General features: G+C 50.6%; 7 protein-coding genes across 7 annotated transcripts; 3 read left to right on the top strand and 4 right to left on the bottom strand.

The window, feature by feature from the left end:
• Positions 1 to 414: 414 nt before the first annotated feature.
• EPUS_03032 (uncharacterized protein) lies at positions 415 to 1,113 on the top strand (the record flags this gene model as incomplete). The annotated part of the gene is made up of 1 exon (XM_007802974.1): positions 415 to 1,113. One exon carries the CDS (start codon positions 415 to 417, stop codon positions 1,111 to 1,113), a length of 699 nt encoding a protein of 232 aa, XP_007801165.1.
• Positions 1,114 to 1,315: 202 nt separating this feature from the next.
• EPUS_03031 (uncharacterized protein) lies at positions 1,316 to 2,752 on the bottom strand (the record flags this gene model as incomplete). Its single annotated transcript, XM_007802973.1, has 1 exon — positions 1,316 to 2,752. One exon carries the CDS (start codon positions 2,750 to 2,752, stop codon positions 1,316 to 1,318), a length of 1,437 nt encoding a protein of 478 aa, XP_007801164.1.
• A 377-nt stretch (positions 2,753 to 3,129) lies between these two features.
• Positions 3,130 to 5,662, bottom strand: EPUS_03030 (uncharacterized protein; the record flags this gene model as incomplete). Its single annotated transcript, XM_007802972.1, has 5 exons — positions 3,130 to 3,665; positions 3,719 to 4,077; positions 4,126 to 4,177; positions 4,234 to 5,415; positions 5,566 to 5,662. The coding sequence occupies 5 exons, from the start codon at positions 5,660 to 5,662 to the stop codon at positions 3,130 to 3,132; spliced, it is 2,226 nt and encodes a 741-aa protein (XP_007801163.1).
• Positions 5,663 to 6,703: 1,041 nt separating this feature from the next.
• On the top strand, positions 6,704 to 8,711 carry EPUS_03029 (uncharacterized protein; the record flags this gene model as incomplete). The annotated part of the gene is made up of 4 exons (XM_007802971.1): positions 6,704 to 6,851; positions 6,913 to 7,100; positions 7,172 to 7,892; positions 7,942 to 8,711. The coding sequence occupies 4 exons, from the start codon at positions 6,704 to 6,706 to the stop codon at positions 8,709 to 8,711; spliced, it is 1,827 nt and encodes a 608-aa protein (XP_007801162.1).
• Positions 8,712 to 9,319: 608 nt separating this feature from the next.
• On the bottom strand, positions 9,320 to 9,958 carry EPUS_03028 (uncharacterized protein; the record flags this gene model as incomplete). Its single annotated transcript, XM_007802970.1, has 1 exon — positions 9,320 to 9,958. The coding sequence occupies one exon, from the start codon at positions 9,956 to 9,958 to the stop codon at positions 9,320 to 9,322; it is 639 nt and encodes a 212-aa protein (XP_007801161.1).
• A 2,107-nt stretch (positions 9,959 to 12,065) lies between these two features.
• On the bottom strand, positions 12,066 to 14,815 carry EPUS_03027 (uncharacterized protein; the record flags this gene model as incomplete). Its single annotated transcript, XM_007802969.1, has 3 exons — positions 12,066 to 12,728; positions 12,784 to 14,461; positions 14,529 to 14,815. The coding sequence occupies 3 exons, from the start codon at positions 14,813 to 14,815 to the stop codon at positions 12,066 to 12,068; spliced, it is 2,628 nt and encodes an 875-aa protein (XP_007801160.1).
• Positions 14,816 to 15,165: 350 nt separating this feature from the next.
• On the top strand, positions 15,166 to 16,191 carry EPUS_03026 (uncharacterized protein; the record flags this gene model as incomplete). The annotated part of the gene is made up of 2 exons (XM_007802968.1): positions 15,166 to 15,540; positions 15,586 to 16,191. 2 exons carry the CDS (start codon positions 15,166 to 15,168, stop codon positions 16,189 to 16,191), a joined length of 981 nt encoding a protein of 326 aa, XP_007801159.1.
• Between the last annotated feature and the right edge of the window lie 98 nt (positions 16,192 to 16,289).

The following is a 16,289-nucleotide window of genomic DNA, read 5'->3' as shown; positions in this document are numbered from 1 at the left end:
AATCTCACTCCACATTTGGCTGAGCCTACTAAATCTGGGCGCAAAATAGGCATTAATTCATGATGAAGAGGCCTATTACCACTGATTTCGCGTAGTGGCCTTCGTGGGGGCATAATTCGTTGATAGAATGGGTGGGTTGTGGGTGCAAAACGCGAAAAAACGCGAAAAACGCGAAATCAACGGAGACTTTTGACCGGGTACTGTAAATGCAGTATCACCCACGGCCCGATGCCGCTGCAAGGACGCTTAACGTCGGAGCTTAGCATCTGACGTCACCCACCAATCCAAGCTGCAGTGGCCAGACTCAGTTTACCTGAATCAAACAATGCAATCAACTTTCCACTACTTCACAAACAGTCCAAGATGTGAACACCCAATCTGCCAAACGCAGGTTCCTCTTCACACTTCCCACCAATGACTTCCATCTTCCGAAACTTCCTGGAAGCCATCCTACCAGCCTGGCTCACCAACACCACAAGTCTTTCCCATCCCCCTAACACCGATGACAACAACGATACCAACATGTACCACCCCTCCTCCGCCCGCGAAGTCTACCACGTAGCCTTCCTGCTCCGTCAAATCCTCGTCGCAGACCTAATCCCCATCATCCTCGACTTCGCTGAATACTGGCCCAGAACCACCTACTCCTGCCAAGAATCAAAGACCTACGTGCAACACACAGCTGGACGACCATACCTCAGCGCCGTCCTCAGCAATGCGGTGTGCGGACCGCGAATGATACGCAAGATCGAGATCCACGTCACGAGCCACGATCAGGGTTGGAGTAGTTTTCCGCAGGATCATGGGACGTATAATGGGAGTTGGACGTGGTTTGAGGCCGAGGTACGCTCGGCAGGAAGTGTGGGTGAGGATGAGGATGAGCATTGTGTGAAAAAAGAGTTGTGCAGGAATGTGCATGCCGATGCTACGGATAAAACGCATACAACTACGTGGAGATACGACGCTGAGGATGATGGAGAGAGAGATTTGGTTCGGTCTCTGGGGCCTGGGAGTTCGATTTCGGTGGTTCCTTGGGCTAGGTTCCCGGGCTGGCAGAATTATGTTACATGTGCCAGTGTGGATGTCTACGCTGTTGCTGTTAGGAAGTTATGAGAGTGGTGAGCAGTCATAATGGGAGGAGATTGGGGAAGAAGAGTATTCTGCCCATTTCTGTAGGGATAGCGCTCTTGTTTCGGGAGCTTTTCTCCAGTCGCTTCTCACAGATCGCTCAATCGCCATGTAAAGTCAAAGGCGGACCCGAGTACCGCTGCCACAAGATAGCATCGGGAGTCTTCAGATCGCCGAGTCTGGACAGCTAATCCTTTTTCTCCTCCACTGGCTCAACTCTCCTCTTTCCCACATCCTTCCAGTCCGTGCTTAGCGCTGTCCCGCCGCTTTCCTGGTAACTCTTCATCATCGCTCGCCTTGTGTCGTCATCGGCCCCTGCATAGAGCTTCTTGAAAAAGCCGTCCACCGGATCTCCGCCATAGTCACTGTCAAGATCGTCATCTTCATGTCCATGCTCGCTCTCTCCTTCATCACTTTTCTCCGTTTTGTCCTTCTTCTTATGCTTCTGTGATGTCTTCTTCTTTGCTGTAAGATCTTCCGCCAGTTTGTCCCAGTTCTTAGGACCTGATCGTGAAGACGTTGGATAAGACGGTGCGGTCTGGGTAGCTTTGACAGCATCCTCAGCGAGCGTGGATAGAATAGCAGCTTTTGCGACAGAATCCGGTGGGTGAGCAGTCGTCTCTTCTTTAAGGGGTACTGAGCCCTCAAGTGCATTCCATTTCTGGCCAGGGGTTCGTTTGCGAAGTGTAATTTCGATCTTGGTGGACATAACTGATGCTTTGGAACCAGATATGTCAATAAGAGCGAAGAGTGGGTCTAGGGTGAAGGTAAAGGTGGAAGTTGGATTGGAAGGGTGGGGAAACGAGACAGATATGGAATCCTCATTGATCTCGAGTTCTGCCTTGTCCCTTGGAACGCCCTTAGCATAGAGAGTGACAGTGACATTCTGTGCATTTTGGAACCATTCGTGCCGAATCTTGGCCATGCTCTGCGAGGTTGCAGCTGAGGAATGGGATGGCGATGACGCTGGTTCATTCAACACGGTTGTTTCGCAGTCGACCTTTATGCCGTTTGCTGGGACATCATCAGGTTCTTTTGTGAGATCACCGCCCACTATGTCTGTCTGCGTCTCCCCAGTAGCTTCTCCTCCACATTCTCCTGGAAATCTGAACGTGCCATCTGCTTTCAGTTGAGACTGCAGCAACTTCTTCATGGCCGAATCATTGGGCAATTCTGTATCCGGATACTCTTTCACAGTAATAAGTCTCGCAGGGTCATCTTGTGATAAAGTGTTCAGCTTCTGGTCGATCTTCGCCTTCCACATATCTCCTTCCATCTTGTCCTTTTTCTCCTTCGTCCTCCATCTCTCCATTGTGCTGAGCACAAAAGCTGCATTACCATACTGCTGTAGGCCGAACAAGGCGATGACTCGTCGTTGTTGTGCTGCTTGGATCTTCTCTCTTCTAGCACGTTTTTGTCCCAGTAGTACAGCATATTCGGCATCCCTCAGCGCAAGGTCATGTTGCGGTTGGTGCGGAGCTTTCAGTCTTGTGAGTGCTGTCGAACGCTGAATGAAATAGTCAGGTGAGGTCGGATGTTGGACTAGAGCTTGGGTGTAAGCAGAGACTGCAGTTGAAGCATCACCACTAGCCAGCGCCGCAGCACCGCGGGTCGCTTGGTCCATAGCTCTGATCAAGGTATTTGTTGGTTGTTACCTGTTGTTGGTAACCGGAATGAGAAGAACAACTTACGGTCTTCATGAAGTAGGATCTGTACTAACTTTAGTTACATAGCAGAGTGACAGAAATACCAAACTACGAGGCTGTTGCTGACAACTGAGTTTATGAAGGTGATTGGCAGCACAGTTTGGGACAAAATCTAGCAGTGATATTAAGTGAATTAAACGGTTTACACTTGATTTGAAGATGCCATCAAAGCATGTTCGCTCACAATATCCTTCAACTATTCGACTTTTAAAACCCACTCTACTCTTCTCCTTCCAGAAATCTGGACAACCCATGAGCTACAATTAACCGGTGATAGGAAGTGAAAACCTTACATTCATGGGCTGATACCCTCACGGTAGGGTAACGAGAGCTCTGGGAGGTTGGGAACAGGGTCCAATCTTGGGGCGGGGCTTGTTGGGCTGTGGACTCGCGTTGATGACGAGCCTATAGAGCTGAAGGAGGCTGATCTCCAGGATCCACTGCTCCTATCAAATTCGCCTTCGCCAGATAGACCGCTTTGGTGCTTGCGTTGGGCACGGTGCTGTTCGATGGCGTTGTACTTGGCCCTGTGATCTTCAAGCAGGTTGTTGAAACACCGGGCGAAATGTATGCGCTCAGCAGACGACGTGAAGTCGAGGTTGAGGTACCCAGTTTCCTTCGATTTTAGTCGACTGAAGCCGGGGTGTTGCTGACTGGCAAACAGAGCAAGGTCAAAATTCGCCACCTGTGATGGCTCCACGGAGTGGATGCGAAATGGGAATTTGAGGTTTTTCTGTTTTCTGGTATATCGTATAGCCACGCTGGCGCAGCTGTGGGGCTTTTTATCGTCACATGAGCAGGATTGATAGGACAGGCGGTGTTGAGGAGTCACTGATGAATAAGGGTTAGGTTCAGCATTGGTGGGTCGTTGTGGGGTTACTTACGCTCGATGTGGATAAATGTATACTTTTTATCTAGCATAGTGAAGATAAACAGCACCGGAGCAGTAAGCGCTTTTATGACTGTGATTCTTTCATTACCTGTGGATTCGGCCTCGGATATGACAGAACTCGCAATTGTTGGCGTTGCTGGTGGTTTGTCTGTTTGCGCACTAGGCGGAGACTGGATGGTGTCGTTGGACCTAGAAGATATCGGCATAGTAGCAGTGGGGTCTGATGCAGAGGCATCCTCCGCTCTCTTGCGGGCACTGAGGCGCTTTCCACGCCAAAGCTGAATTCTATTTTGAGATTTGATGAGGTTCTGTCCACAGTCCTTGCTGTGGAATTTCCAGGCAACAGAAGTTCTATGTATATTAAAGAGTGTCCATATGGGAGACTTTCTGAGTCCTTACTTATCGCAAATAACATGATAGCCCATAACGGCATGTTGAAATTTGAGCACATCTAGAGCAAATGATGTTAGGTTTCCATAGCTAGAGAGTCCAGAAGCAAAAGCGTACCTGAGTTGTCCTTGAACGTGAAGAAGGAGCTGTGAATGGACATAGTGTTGCGGACTTCCACCTTTGTGGATGCTGCTTCATCTGTCGGGATGGCATACCAGGGAATGTATCGGTAATGGTGGATGTTCATAGGATAATTGTCAGTGCGCGGACCGCTGGTGGCTGTAGCAAGTGTCCTCTTAACCAAGAGGAAGTCTACCTCGCTTTGGTTTTGGCGGACTACCGCCAGATTTTGAAGGCTTCTTCCATCTTCGTGTATTACTGGGAGAACCAGTATCTCCTCTGATGGAGCTCCGACTTCAACTCCAACATTAGCAACAGGAGAATCGGATTCTTCGTGAGCAATCCAGATCTCAAACAAGCCCTGCTCAAGTACCTCCAGCTCTTCCTCTCTGTACCGTTCGATGTTATCACGGCGGAACTCCAGTCTAATCTTCAGCTCGATAAGCCTGGCAGAACGGTCGTAATAATATCTCTCAGAAAGCCCTCTCGCCTCCCGCAGCTTTTCTGACAAGAATTGAGCCTTGATCAGGTTGAGATATTGCTGGCTCGTCTGGATCCCAGATAAAGGCCCGTGGTACGAAAAGGTACTCTGCATAAAAGTCCGATGAAGAGCATCAAACATTAACTCGATGACTCTATCTGATCCATCTGAGAATGACTTGGGTTGGTTGGACGAGAAGGCGACCTCAAACCTTTGTTGCAACCCAGGTGGTATTGGAGGAAGGCGTAATTGGCTAGCAGGTGTTCCTTGAATGAGGAAAGCGTGGAGGTCTCCCATCGTGGCCATGATGAGGTTGATGCTCATTGAGATGTCTTTCAGGAGCCCATGCCTGAGTGGCTCCAAGACGAATTCCATCTTGATCATGTGGAATTTAATGCGCTCCCGGAGAGCATCCACAGTTGGCTTGACGGAGATATGCCAGTACGAATTCCTAACGAAGGAGAGGCCCTCGCGGCTGACTGCCACGTTTTTCTTCAGTAGCTTCTCGCAATCTACCAGCGTAGCCTCAAAATTTCCCACCAGAGCGCGTCGGTCCTTATCCAACGCATCTTGCAAAGGATCATAGTATCGGCCATCATGGACTGACAAGCGATATCCTGTCTCAAAAGCAAGCTTCAGAGCTTCAAGGTTGCCTGAGAGGTGTCGTATGTCGTCACCAAATTCTCTGTATAGGGAGTCTGTAGGTGTGAATTGAATTAGTGCCTTTCCGAGAAAGAGATGGCCAACGCAGATTGTGCCGCCCGCTTCAGGCGAGTGCGAAGTGGTGCAGATCCCGGCGGGGTGGAAGTTATGTAAGTCATCGAGCTGCCTCACCCAAGATTACGTACCAGCTCTATTCGCTCTGTCAAACCAAGTTCGTTGTATCTGAATTGCCAGTCCAATGCCGTTGAGTATGTCTGATGGCGATATGCCAACGATGGACATTCTCGCTTCGACTTCAAGTTATTCAATGATGCTATTCAATTCCAGAACTCCACGCGGCGGGAGCCACGGCATAGCGACCCGTGGAAAGCTCGACGACTGCAGGCACGTTAAGTATGACGGTCAGGGTAAAAGCGACACTCATTGCGCACCGCGCAAACAAGCTGGGTCGGGTCCTTTTGGCTCGCCTGATTTCGACTTAGCTACGGAGTACCTAGGTCAGATGTCAAGTACTACGGTAGGAGGCATAATGTTCCGCACCTGCGCACTAGTAAGTAACGTCATTAACAGTGCTCATACAGATACCCTGTTGCTCTGTACGAATGCTCACTGTCGGCATTCTACACGCATTATGTTGATTTTAGCAGCTTAGAATACAGTCCCTGAGAGCTATCTTACTGAGCTCCTTGAGATGCCAGGCAGTGAAGGATGCAGAAGGACGGCATACTCAATGTTGAGAAAAACCTAGACTAGTCCTAATTGAGCGATTTTGTGGCGTTCTATCTTGGCGTTACAAGTAGTTACTAGTGCGCAGGTGCGAAACATTATGTCTCCTACTGTAGTACAGCCTTGCGAGCTGCATAAGCGCTTCTTGGAATCAATAAATCAAGGGGCTGTGGCTTCTTCACAAGCGAACGATGCCGTTCCAGGCCCGCCCCCGTGCATTAGCCTACTGCTATTCTTCGCTCTATAGGCTGGCTCACGCCATAAAAGCGAGATGCCCACTCTCGGTACGGAGTACTACGGTACCTATGTTGTTACGCCCGTTTCAGGTCTAACTCACTGTAAGTCGTTGATGGACGCCTCTTCAGGGCGTTCTTGGAAGACTATTTTGTCGGCAGGGCAGAAAGGTCTGTGAATCGACACAGCCTGATCTGGCCGCACATGACAGTTGCTCTCAGAGGGTATAAATATAGAGGTGCCTCCGTGTACCTTAGTACTCCAATTGATCCATGGAAAACCAGGTGTGAAAATATGACCCAGGCCCGCGACTCATAACCCTGAACCTGCAGTAAGGTTCTGCTGCCATTCACTCATCGCAACATGTCCTCCTCATCTAGTCTTACAGAAGACTGGGGAAGGCGGGGAAATGCCGATCCCGATAATGAGCGTTGCGAAGAGACGTCGCCGAGTGACAGCCAGAGGTTAGGATGGTTTACTATCATGTGCCTCATTCTCAACCGCTCAATAGGTCAGACCCGTGGATTGAGTCCAGGCTAAACGGGCGGCAAGTTGACACTCGCTGCGTTTAGGTACTGGTATCTTTGCAACTCCATCGAAGATATTCCTTGGTGTAGGCAATGCCGGCACGTCGCTTTTGCTGTGGGCATTCGGCGGGGTAGTCGCTCTGGCCGGTCTGCATGTGTGGAACGAACTCGGTCTTTCTGTGCCTCGAAAATATGAAAGGAGCGTCCCGCGTAGTGGAGGAGAGAAAAACTATGTAAGGGTTCCCCCAGCTGCGTCCGCTGGCCGAGTTCCGTTACCGGAATTGCTAACATTCCTTGATTGTAGTTCGAGTACATGCTCAGATCGCCCGCCTTCCTGGTCACATGCATGTACGGGATCGTCTTCCTCATTCTTGGGAACTTATCTGGCAATGCGATTCAACTCGGAGTATATGTCATGGTTGCGGCAGGCCACGACAATCCCTCCAAAGGCCCTGTCCTGGGAATTGCAATTGCTGCGTTAACGCTCGCCGTCTCTGTCCACATTTTCTCACGTCGAGGGGGCATTGTGCTAAACAATGCATTCGCAGTATTCAAGGTCTCACTTCTTGTCACCATCATTATCCTGGGGATTCTTCGAAAATCTGGTCTAGATCTGGGCGGCGGCAGTACGCAGACTAAGAACTTCGAGAAGCCATTCGCAGGTTCATCGTCCCATCTGGCGCATTATGTTGACTCGTTGCTGTACATATTGTACTCATACTCCGGGTTCAAGCAGCCATTCTATGTTCTCGGAGAGGCAAAAACTCCAAGGAGGATATTTCCTTGGGCCACAAATGCCGCTGTGCTCATCCAATGGCTACTCTTCGTCTTGACGAATGTTGCTTATCTCTGGGCAGTTGACGCGACGCGAATTGAAGAAACGCTTGCAGAGGACTACAATGGGCAGTCAGACATGGTGAGCTTGTTCTTTGAATCGATCTTCGGTACCGAAAGCCCCACCCCCAAAAGAGTGATGACTGGACTATTGTCGCTCTCGATCTTGGGCAATATCATTGTCATGACCTGTAAGTCTACAGAAGTGCACTAAGGCGTGATTTCCACTGACTAGTGCAGTCACTGCAGCTCGCGTCAAGCAAGAAATCGCAAAGGAGGGCATCCTTCCCTGGTCGCTCTTCTTTGCCAAATCCACTCCCACACCGTGGGCTTGGCTGAAGCTGCGGTGGGCCTCCAAACGCCGTCATAGCCATGCTCATCCGGGTAGTGGTGATCGCTTCGCAGCAGCCGAACGAGAGCTACCAGACCAGAGCCCGATCGCCGCTCTGGCCCTTCATTTATTCACCTCCGTCTTCCTCATCGTCGTCACAGCCGGCCTCGACGTTGAGACCAGCTATACCTTCCTGATATCCATTTATGCTTACGTCATCAATGGACTGATTGGTTTCCTTGCTGCCGGTGGCCTTCTGTACATGATGTACCTCCGAGCCGAGGAATGGCGCATTGTTTCGCAGTTCCGTCTCGGCCCCTCACGCTGGACACAGTCCCTCCCGGCATGGCTTTACTGCCTCTTCACGGGCTTTCTCATTGTCTGCTCCTTTGTTCCTCCACCCTCCAGCGACAGAGAGTACAGTGATAGCCGTACCGGTTTCCCGTGGTACATCGTGCCCGCAATCGGTCTATCCTCGATCCTCTGGGGCCTGATCTGGTATGGTGGTCTGAAGCTGGAAGAGCGAAGACGAGGCGAGATTCTCATCAACGATAGGAATCCAGCGATTGAAGAGTTTGTTTCGGATGATAAGACCCACAGGGAGTGGATCATGACTTCTGAGATTATCACTCGTAGATGGATGACAAGAGGGTACCGTCATGAAATGGCTATGGATTGATTGCTAAGGATAGCATGAGTGGGTGATTCACCGTCATGCAGAGAGGATTTTGCCAGCTTTTGCCTCGAAGCTGAGACACCCTTGCATGCATTACTATCACCCCCCTCACCTACCCAATCATCCTACTCGTTCAACCTCCGCGCTCATGGATTTAGGTGTAGAGAAGTCTGGCTCTGGCACCACTTCTCGACTGCGACTTCCCCGCACAACTGAGCCTGTCGTGTATCAAGCATACAATAAAGGGACGTGTTGCGTGGGATGTGGTGAGCATGACCAAGGGACAGGTGAGCAGCATACCTGGGTAGGACTGAGCCGTGCTTACGTAGATTGGTTGTGGGTGGTCCTGTTTACGTGATAGTAATTAGCCCTCTTCACTTCCGTTTCTGGTGCAGTCTCAGGGAGGTGACGATCATCTACACTGGCATCGGATGGTACTCCTTTCCCAAGTCTATCTTGCTCGTGCTAGCGGGAAACTGTGTAGGTTAGTTGTATAATACTGTCAAGCATAGGAGGTGTTTATCTGTGCAACCTTCTGGTCCTCGCCTCATGTCTCTATCCATCACAAGGCAGGCAGTGAAGACGAAAGAGATAACCATAGACGTCCTTGTTCACTTGGGTTCCTGCACATCGACCATTTGCACTGATTCAGGTTTGGCTAATGTGACGCTCAACATCGTCAAGGGTATTGATCTGAGCATCACGGCCCGCTTTGACCGAAATGTCGACAAAGAATTGTACCTTCCCATCCGCTCTTCGCTTTCGCACAGCCACAGACGCCGTCTTACCACACCGAAGAGACCGACTGACTCTATCCAGGCACAGAGCCTTCCAGCCTGATTTTCATTATCCGGCCCGAGCCAGACGAGGACTTGTTTGGCGGTGCCGTAGATATCGCTCATTAACGTGAGCTGGTGGTTGCGTTCGGGAATGTTTTCCTGGTTGATGCATAGCGCGTCTATCCAGATGCGACGTGACTGCTCATCATGTTGTAACTGCCTCAGCGCCTGGCCGAGGTTCTTCGTGATGCGGATCTTGCCGCCATTGCAGATGAGTGGTGTCGAGTCAAATTCTGTGCCCCAGACGTAGGATAGCGCAGAAAAGATCTCTCCTTCGCCGAGCGTGCTGTGGATGAGCTTCGCATTTGGGAGGCTACTGTGAGTTGGGCCTAACGAAGGTTCGATCTGCCGGAGGCGGATTTCTTTGGGATTCTTTAGAGGTTTGTAAGAACTTTCAGGATGAGATGGCATTTTCATCAGGTGAAGGGTGTGAGCTAGATATGAAAAGACGGGAAACACCTGATAGTATTGATTCTGTCGCACGGCAGGTAAATAAAAGGAGAGTAAAATCTGCCCTGAGCTCACGTGGACGCTCACCTAAGCCCGCGCCGCTTCAAAGCAGTTCACACCCCCCTGACCTTCAAAATCATCCTTCACTCACCTTCGACTCACCTCGCTCACCCTTACGTTTACCCACTGACTGTCCTCGACCTGCAGCGTCTCCACCGCGCTCTCTGTCTTTAGCGACGAAACCGTGTTCTAAAATTAGCATAGCAAACGAATTCCCTTTCTGTCTCCTTCAAGGATGGAACACAAAAGGCCTGGTGCCGCCCATATAGGTAGTCACCTTACCCTCCACCTCTGGAAATCCTCCTTGTTTAATCGGCGGCTGCTCTTTCTCCCTCTTTACTCTCCTTTCCAGCCAGTCCTCCTTCCAGTCGATTCTCACTACATTTCCAGAAACTGTCTGACACCGTCATAGTTCAGCGAGATTTACCAGTAGATGAATGGCTGCTGGCTCGCGCTAAAGCTAACAGTTACTAAAGAGGGATTCATAAAGAGGCCGACGAAGTTCGTGGGCGAGAAAAACAGATCACGACAACAAAGAAAAATTAAAATGGCACTCTTTAGGACAATCCACTCAATTCCATCAACGTCTGCCTTGCAAGTTGCGTTGATGAAATCCGCCGTTCTGAGCAGTCTGGTATTCACAAAGACTTGTTTAGAGAGAGAAATATCTAATGGAAAAACGTAAGATATGCGCATCTGCAGGTTCGTCACGTTTAGGACACGAAGCCATTTGCTCTCGGAAAGCCTGAATATAACATCGCTATCCATTACTTTGAGACCACTAGCGAGTTCTATCAGGGCCTAGCCGCGGGCCCCTGTGTCAACTGACATGTTTATGTTCTCGATGCTTAGGTGGAAGGCATGAGCGGTTCCCCACCCCGAATAAACCGGCCAGTCCGCCCCTTTTTGTGCTTTCTCAGAGAACCCACTAAAGTGCCATTGGCGTCTCCATGTTGCTAATATCGAGAATCGGATCGCTGCGGCTTCTTCGGTAAAGCAGTCGGAGGCTGGCGGGATTTGGAACCACTTTATGAGACTGCTGCGATGCTGTGACGGATATCGTCACGACGGCGAGGCTCCTCAAGCTATCTAAAGTTCTTCTCAATAATGGCCTTTTGCTTTTCGGGATCTTTCTCCGGCATCCTTGCAATCTCCGTAAGTAATGGAGTCTTCAACTGGAAATTTCGAGAGAAATTCAACAACTCTTTCAACTTCTAGGTCCTATGTCGTGCAGTCTACGCATTTTCCCTCTCCAGAAATCCACGTTCGTCCACAAATTCGCGAAAGGATATCGCACTGAGCCGTCGGTCTTCTTCTGCATTCAGCCTGGCCGTCTGCTGCTAAGCAATCCTCTTCTCTTTACGGGTTTGAGGTGCGGTGCGCTGTCGATCTTCTTCTATCTTCCACCTGACCATCTCCTGCATATGTTTCCTCTTTTCTTCATCAGTCCAAGGCGTAGTGAAGGCTGGGGTTGGTCTGGAGAGCTCAGGGCTGCGCTGACTAAGTATAGGTCTAGGTGAGACGGTTCCAGACACAAAGTGATCTAAACTGGTGCGCTCACGGTCCTGAAGCTGCTGCCCTTGTAGCTGTTGTTGACGTTATTGATGTAGTTTAGCTCGCAGCTCTCGTTCTTGCTTTTGTGGATACTGGTATTGCTGGACGAGTGGATCAAGTAGCTTCTGCCGCTCGTCTTGAGCCTGAAGAGAATTGCCAGCCACTATTTGAGATGCTGTGCCAGTGTCCTCTCCGTACGGGAGCCCGGTCTTTGCCTCCAGACGAGATTCGGGAATTGGCTAAGGGTAAAGCTCTCGATCCGCAATCGCTCCTCTTTTTGGAAGGACCCAGTCTTTCCATCCTTCCGCCTTGCGGACATACCAACCGGTGCCTCGGAATTGCTTTGCAATGATGCTGTTGAAAACTTGGAGAAGAACCTCAGTCAGCTTTTGCATTCGCAGAGACAGAGTGCCGTTGTCCTTGAACAATGCTTCGATTCGTTTGAAATTAGCAATCACGGGAAGGGGCCCCCATCCCTTTCGCGCTCAGCATTTGCCAGGTTAGCTTCCCACTCTTCCCGTTCCTTTCTCTGTTGCTCATGAGTAAGTTTGGCTGTATCCCTTTCACGCTTGGCATTTGCCAGGTTAGCTTCCCACCATTCCTGTTCCATTCTCTGTTGCTCATGAGCGAGTTTAGCTACATCCCTTTTGCGCGCAATATTTGCCAGGTTAGCTTCCCACTCTTCCCGTTCCTTTCTCCGTTGCTCGCGAGCGAGTTCGGCCGCATCCCTTTCGCGCTCGGCATTTGCCAGGTTAGCTTCCCAAGCTTCCCACTCTTCCCGTTCCTTTCTCCGCAGAGCTTCTATCTCTACGGCCATCTCTACAGCCTTCGCCTTGACATATACTTCTGCAGCGCGTGCTTCTTTGGCCTCAGCAGCAGCTCTATCTGCCTCAAGAGCTTCGAAGTCGACATCGTCGTTGTTGACAGGCTTCTTCTCCGTGTGCGTCTGCAAAGCAGCCAGGGGAGATGGGCTTCGAGTAGGAGGCAGAACCTCCAGGGAGGAAAATGATGATGATAAGTTTTTCTTGACCTCTGGCGGTGCAAACAAGGCGTTCCAATCCCACAGAAGGGGGAACATGCCAAACAAGCGGTTTAGAAGGGTCAATGGGTTCTTCAGCTGTTTGATCCACACATGTTGCCTGTTTCTGTCTCTCCTTGAGAATGCTCAGTACATTACCTGCTACGGCTTCAGTTGCCTCGCCTTGGTAGGTGGCTTTCATTACATCGATAGCGAAGTGCTTATCGACATGATCAATCCATTGATCAAAGTCGTCACCTGCGTAGCCGCAGGCGAAAAAACACGGGCGCAAGAATCGTTCACGCTGCTTTGCGGTGTGCATCTCATCGGCATTGATTTTTGATTGGCCATGCTGCTTCTTTTTGTGGTCTCGCAGACGATCTTTGCGAGGGAATATGTCGGCGCAGAACTTGCAAAGCCACCAGGCCCTTGGGACATTTAGCTCCTCATGCGCCTTCCATCTCGCCTTGGTGCTAAATTGTTGACCGCAGAGCGAGGTGCACGAGTAGGGCTTCCGCGGTTCAAAGTTCTTGAGCATCCAGGTAACTTCGGGCTTTCCACTGCGACGGCAGTAGGGAATGCCCAATGCCACATGTTCCGGCTGGATCTCAAGAGATGATGTTGTTGTGCCAGCGCTTGCGCCACCAAACCCCTTTGTGTCGAACAGTTCCATCTTGTCCTTGACCTCCATCTCGTCGCTGGAAGCGTTTGAGATGGCATCCAAGTCGTCATCGCTGTCGTCATCGTCGTCATCGTCGTCGTCGAAACTATCAGCGTTTCCAACCATCGGTGGAAGTGAGAACAGGGCGATCTGTTCGAGATCTCCGCCTAGATGTTTTTCCAGCTTCTTCATGGTGAGACAAGGCTCTCGGCATAAAGGGCAAAGTACGCCACCGTCGGGGAAGTCGCACGTCTTTCTGAGGGTAGCTATATGCTCCACCTGCTGATCACTGATGCTGCTGCTGTGAGCGTCTTTCAGATGCCGATAAAATTCGACATAGCTGACGAAGACCTCATGGCATGGCGGAATGCAAACATAAGCGATGTAATGAGTTGTCATCTCATGCTCAAACCATTCACGGCGACTTGCAAACATGACATCCTGTATTCGACACCCTCCATAAGTACATACATAGGGTCGGAGGTCCTGCATAATATGCTGCTTCCACTTCCGATTACCTTTGACATTGGTGATCCGTCGATAGCAGATCTCACAATCAAATGGCTGTCCCTCGAGGCAGCTTGGTGGAGGCACTGGACAAGGTAAATGCTTTTCATCTTGCGGACGCACTGTAGCTGCATACGACGACATAGACTCAATAGAGCTCTGCGAATCGTTCCCACGCCGAGGTGCGTCGAAAACAGATTGCGAAGAGGAAAGCGTAGAAGGCTCCGTGCTGACATTGGTTTGTGTAGGTGCCATGGAGTCGGCGGGCATTACGGAGGTTGGAGCTATCGATGCAGGCGGTCGCGTTTGAGATGGTATTGGAGCTTCGGAGACAGCATATTCCACCCTCGGGTCAGCGACGTCTTCTTGACTGGACGAAGCAGACTCCTTGTGCATCTTTGCACAGGCTCGCAAAATTCTTCTGTGCCAATTCAAGCGTCCAAGTCTTTGCCGGAGTGAGATAGGTGCCTCTGGGTATTTCTCTTCCAGGTGCTTGGCGTCCGCTCCCTGTGTCAATGCAATGTGCGAGTATTTGGAACTCGTGATGGCATCATGAGGTGCAGGGTTGAGCAAAGCCGGTGTCATAGCGTGAAGTCCATTAAGGATGTGGTTGACGAGATCCAATAAATTGTACTCCGGGGCGAGCGACTGTGTCAGCTTCAACCTCATCTGAAGAAGCGCTCCGTGAAGATGTCCTGCTCAAGGACTCGCGAGCAGCGTTGGTCGCCAACCCAAGATTCATATCGTCAGAGTCGAAACCAGCCAGGGAAGCATCTGTCAGCAGCTCTATAAGTCCATCCAGAAGAGTCTTGACTGCGGTTACCAAGTGGGAAGACATGTTGAGTCTTGAGACGAGCTTCTGAGGTCTTGACGAACCAGCAATGCCGGCACCCATTGCGCTTGTCCATATTCCGAACCGGCCAGCGGCATCTTGCCAGTCATCTACAAGTCCCTCGGGTTCGTCTGCTTTCTCATTCAGCCTGGTCGTCACTATTTCAATCTTATTTATCAAGTCCATATTCTCTTGAAGCTAGCCGTCACACGAAAGACTTGACAAACAATGTTTGGATAGCCTTTCATAGTAAGAACAGTAGTAGGTAGGAAACGAGATGTCGGATTATGGCTGCGACTCTGGCAAGCTGCCTTGCACGGTCCCCATGCCCAGCGATGGGATGGAAATTGGCACGGTCCAATCAGCCCTCATGCCGGACGCCACAATGTGTGTGGGCGACGAGAGCGAGGCGCAGTCTTTGCAGGAAGAATCAGCCTTGGTACCTATATAGTAACGCAGACGCTGCTCCCGACGTGATATCTGGTGGACCACCAGGGGAACCATGATAAGCTTAAAGAAGTTCTGATGTATTTATAATGAGCGGCTTCGAGGTCGTGTCGTTGATTCTTGGAGCGTTTCCGCTCATCATCTCGAGCATTGAGAATTACCAAAAGGGGCTCAAACCCATACGGCTGTTCGTCAGATACAGACAAGAGCTCATAGCTTTGCATGCGCTAATAGTGTCGGAGTATTCGAAGTTCCAGAACTCACTCGATCTCCTTCTGCAACCCCTTATCCCTCCATCTGAGCTGCATCACCTGATAACCAAGCCGGAGAAGATTAACTGGAAGGCTCCTCATCTGAAAGCTTCCTTGCGGAGACGTCTCGGCCCATCCGAGGAAGCCTTCTATGGTGCCCTCCAGGTCGTCGAAGGCAGTGTGGAGGAGCTCAAGGCAGCGTTGAAGGGCAAAGTGGGTCGAACGTGGGTAGTATGGCCTGCCACTGACGAGTTGTAGGACTGCCTCGATCGACTGCATTACTGCTTTGTGGGATCCTCCAAACGCGAGAGCACCAAAGCAAGACTTCAGCAAGGAAACAATGACCTGCAAAGCTTCGTCATTCATGCGAAGAGGCTGGGGGACGCTAGAGAGCGCAGGTCACTGGATGTGCTGGAAGCAGGCATCAAAAGGAACGAGCTATGTGAGTTACACGCATCGCTGAGCCAGGACCCATGGCAATACAGCTGTCCCCAGCATTCGGTTTATCTTGATGTCTGCTCGTTGACTGTAGGTGGACCACTTGGGAAGGACAAGAATGCATCAGCAGAAGTTATAATCGGCCTTACCCGGACTCATCGCTCAGGAGCATCGTCCTCTGTGCCGACCTTGGCTGTAGCCCTCACTCACAACGCTCACGGTAAAGACGACCTTGATGAGACCTCTATAAGCCTCTCGAATACAGTCTTGTCAAGTGCGCCGTCTACTCTCTCCTCCGGAGCCCTTACCAGCTCCTCAGCGCTATTGAGAACCGCGAACCATACTCTTCAATTGTTAGTTCTTTCTTTCTATGCATTATCTTTGCTGACCACCAGCCAGAGGGAAATCCCGGAACAAGCTTGTTAAGAAGGGCGTTACTTTCGCTCTGCCTCAGCAATCATCTTTGGCTACCCCAAACGCTTCTCAGAAATGCGGCCGGCAAGCCCAAAGATAACCAGTGTCTG

The sequence above is a fragment of the Endocarpon pusillum genome (genome assembly GCF_000464535.1).
Source record: "Endocarpon pusillum Z07020 unplaced genomic scaffold scaffold189, whole genome shotgun sequence".
In the NCBI taxonomy this organism is placed as follows: domain Eukaryota; kingdom Fungi; phylum Ascomycota; class Eurotiomycetes; order Verrucariales; family Verrucariaceae; genus Endocarpon; species Endocarpon pusillum.
Note: the sequence above shows the minus strand (reverse complement) of the source record. Positions and strands in the feature narration are given on the sequence as shown.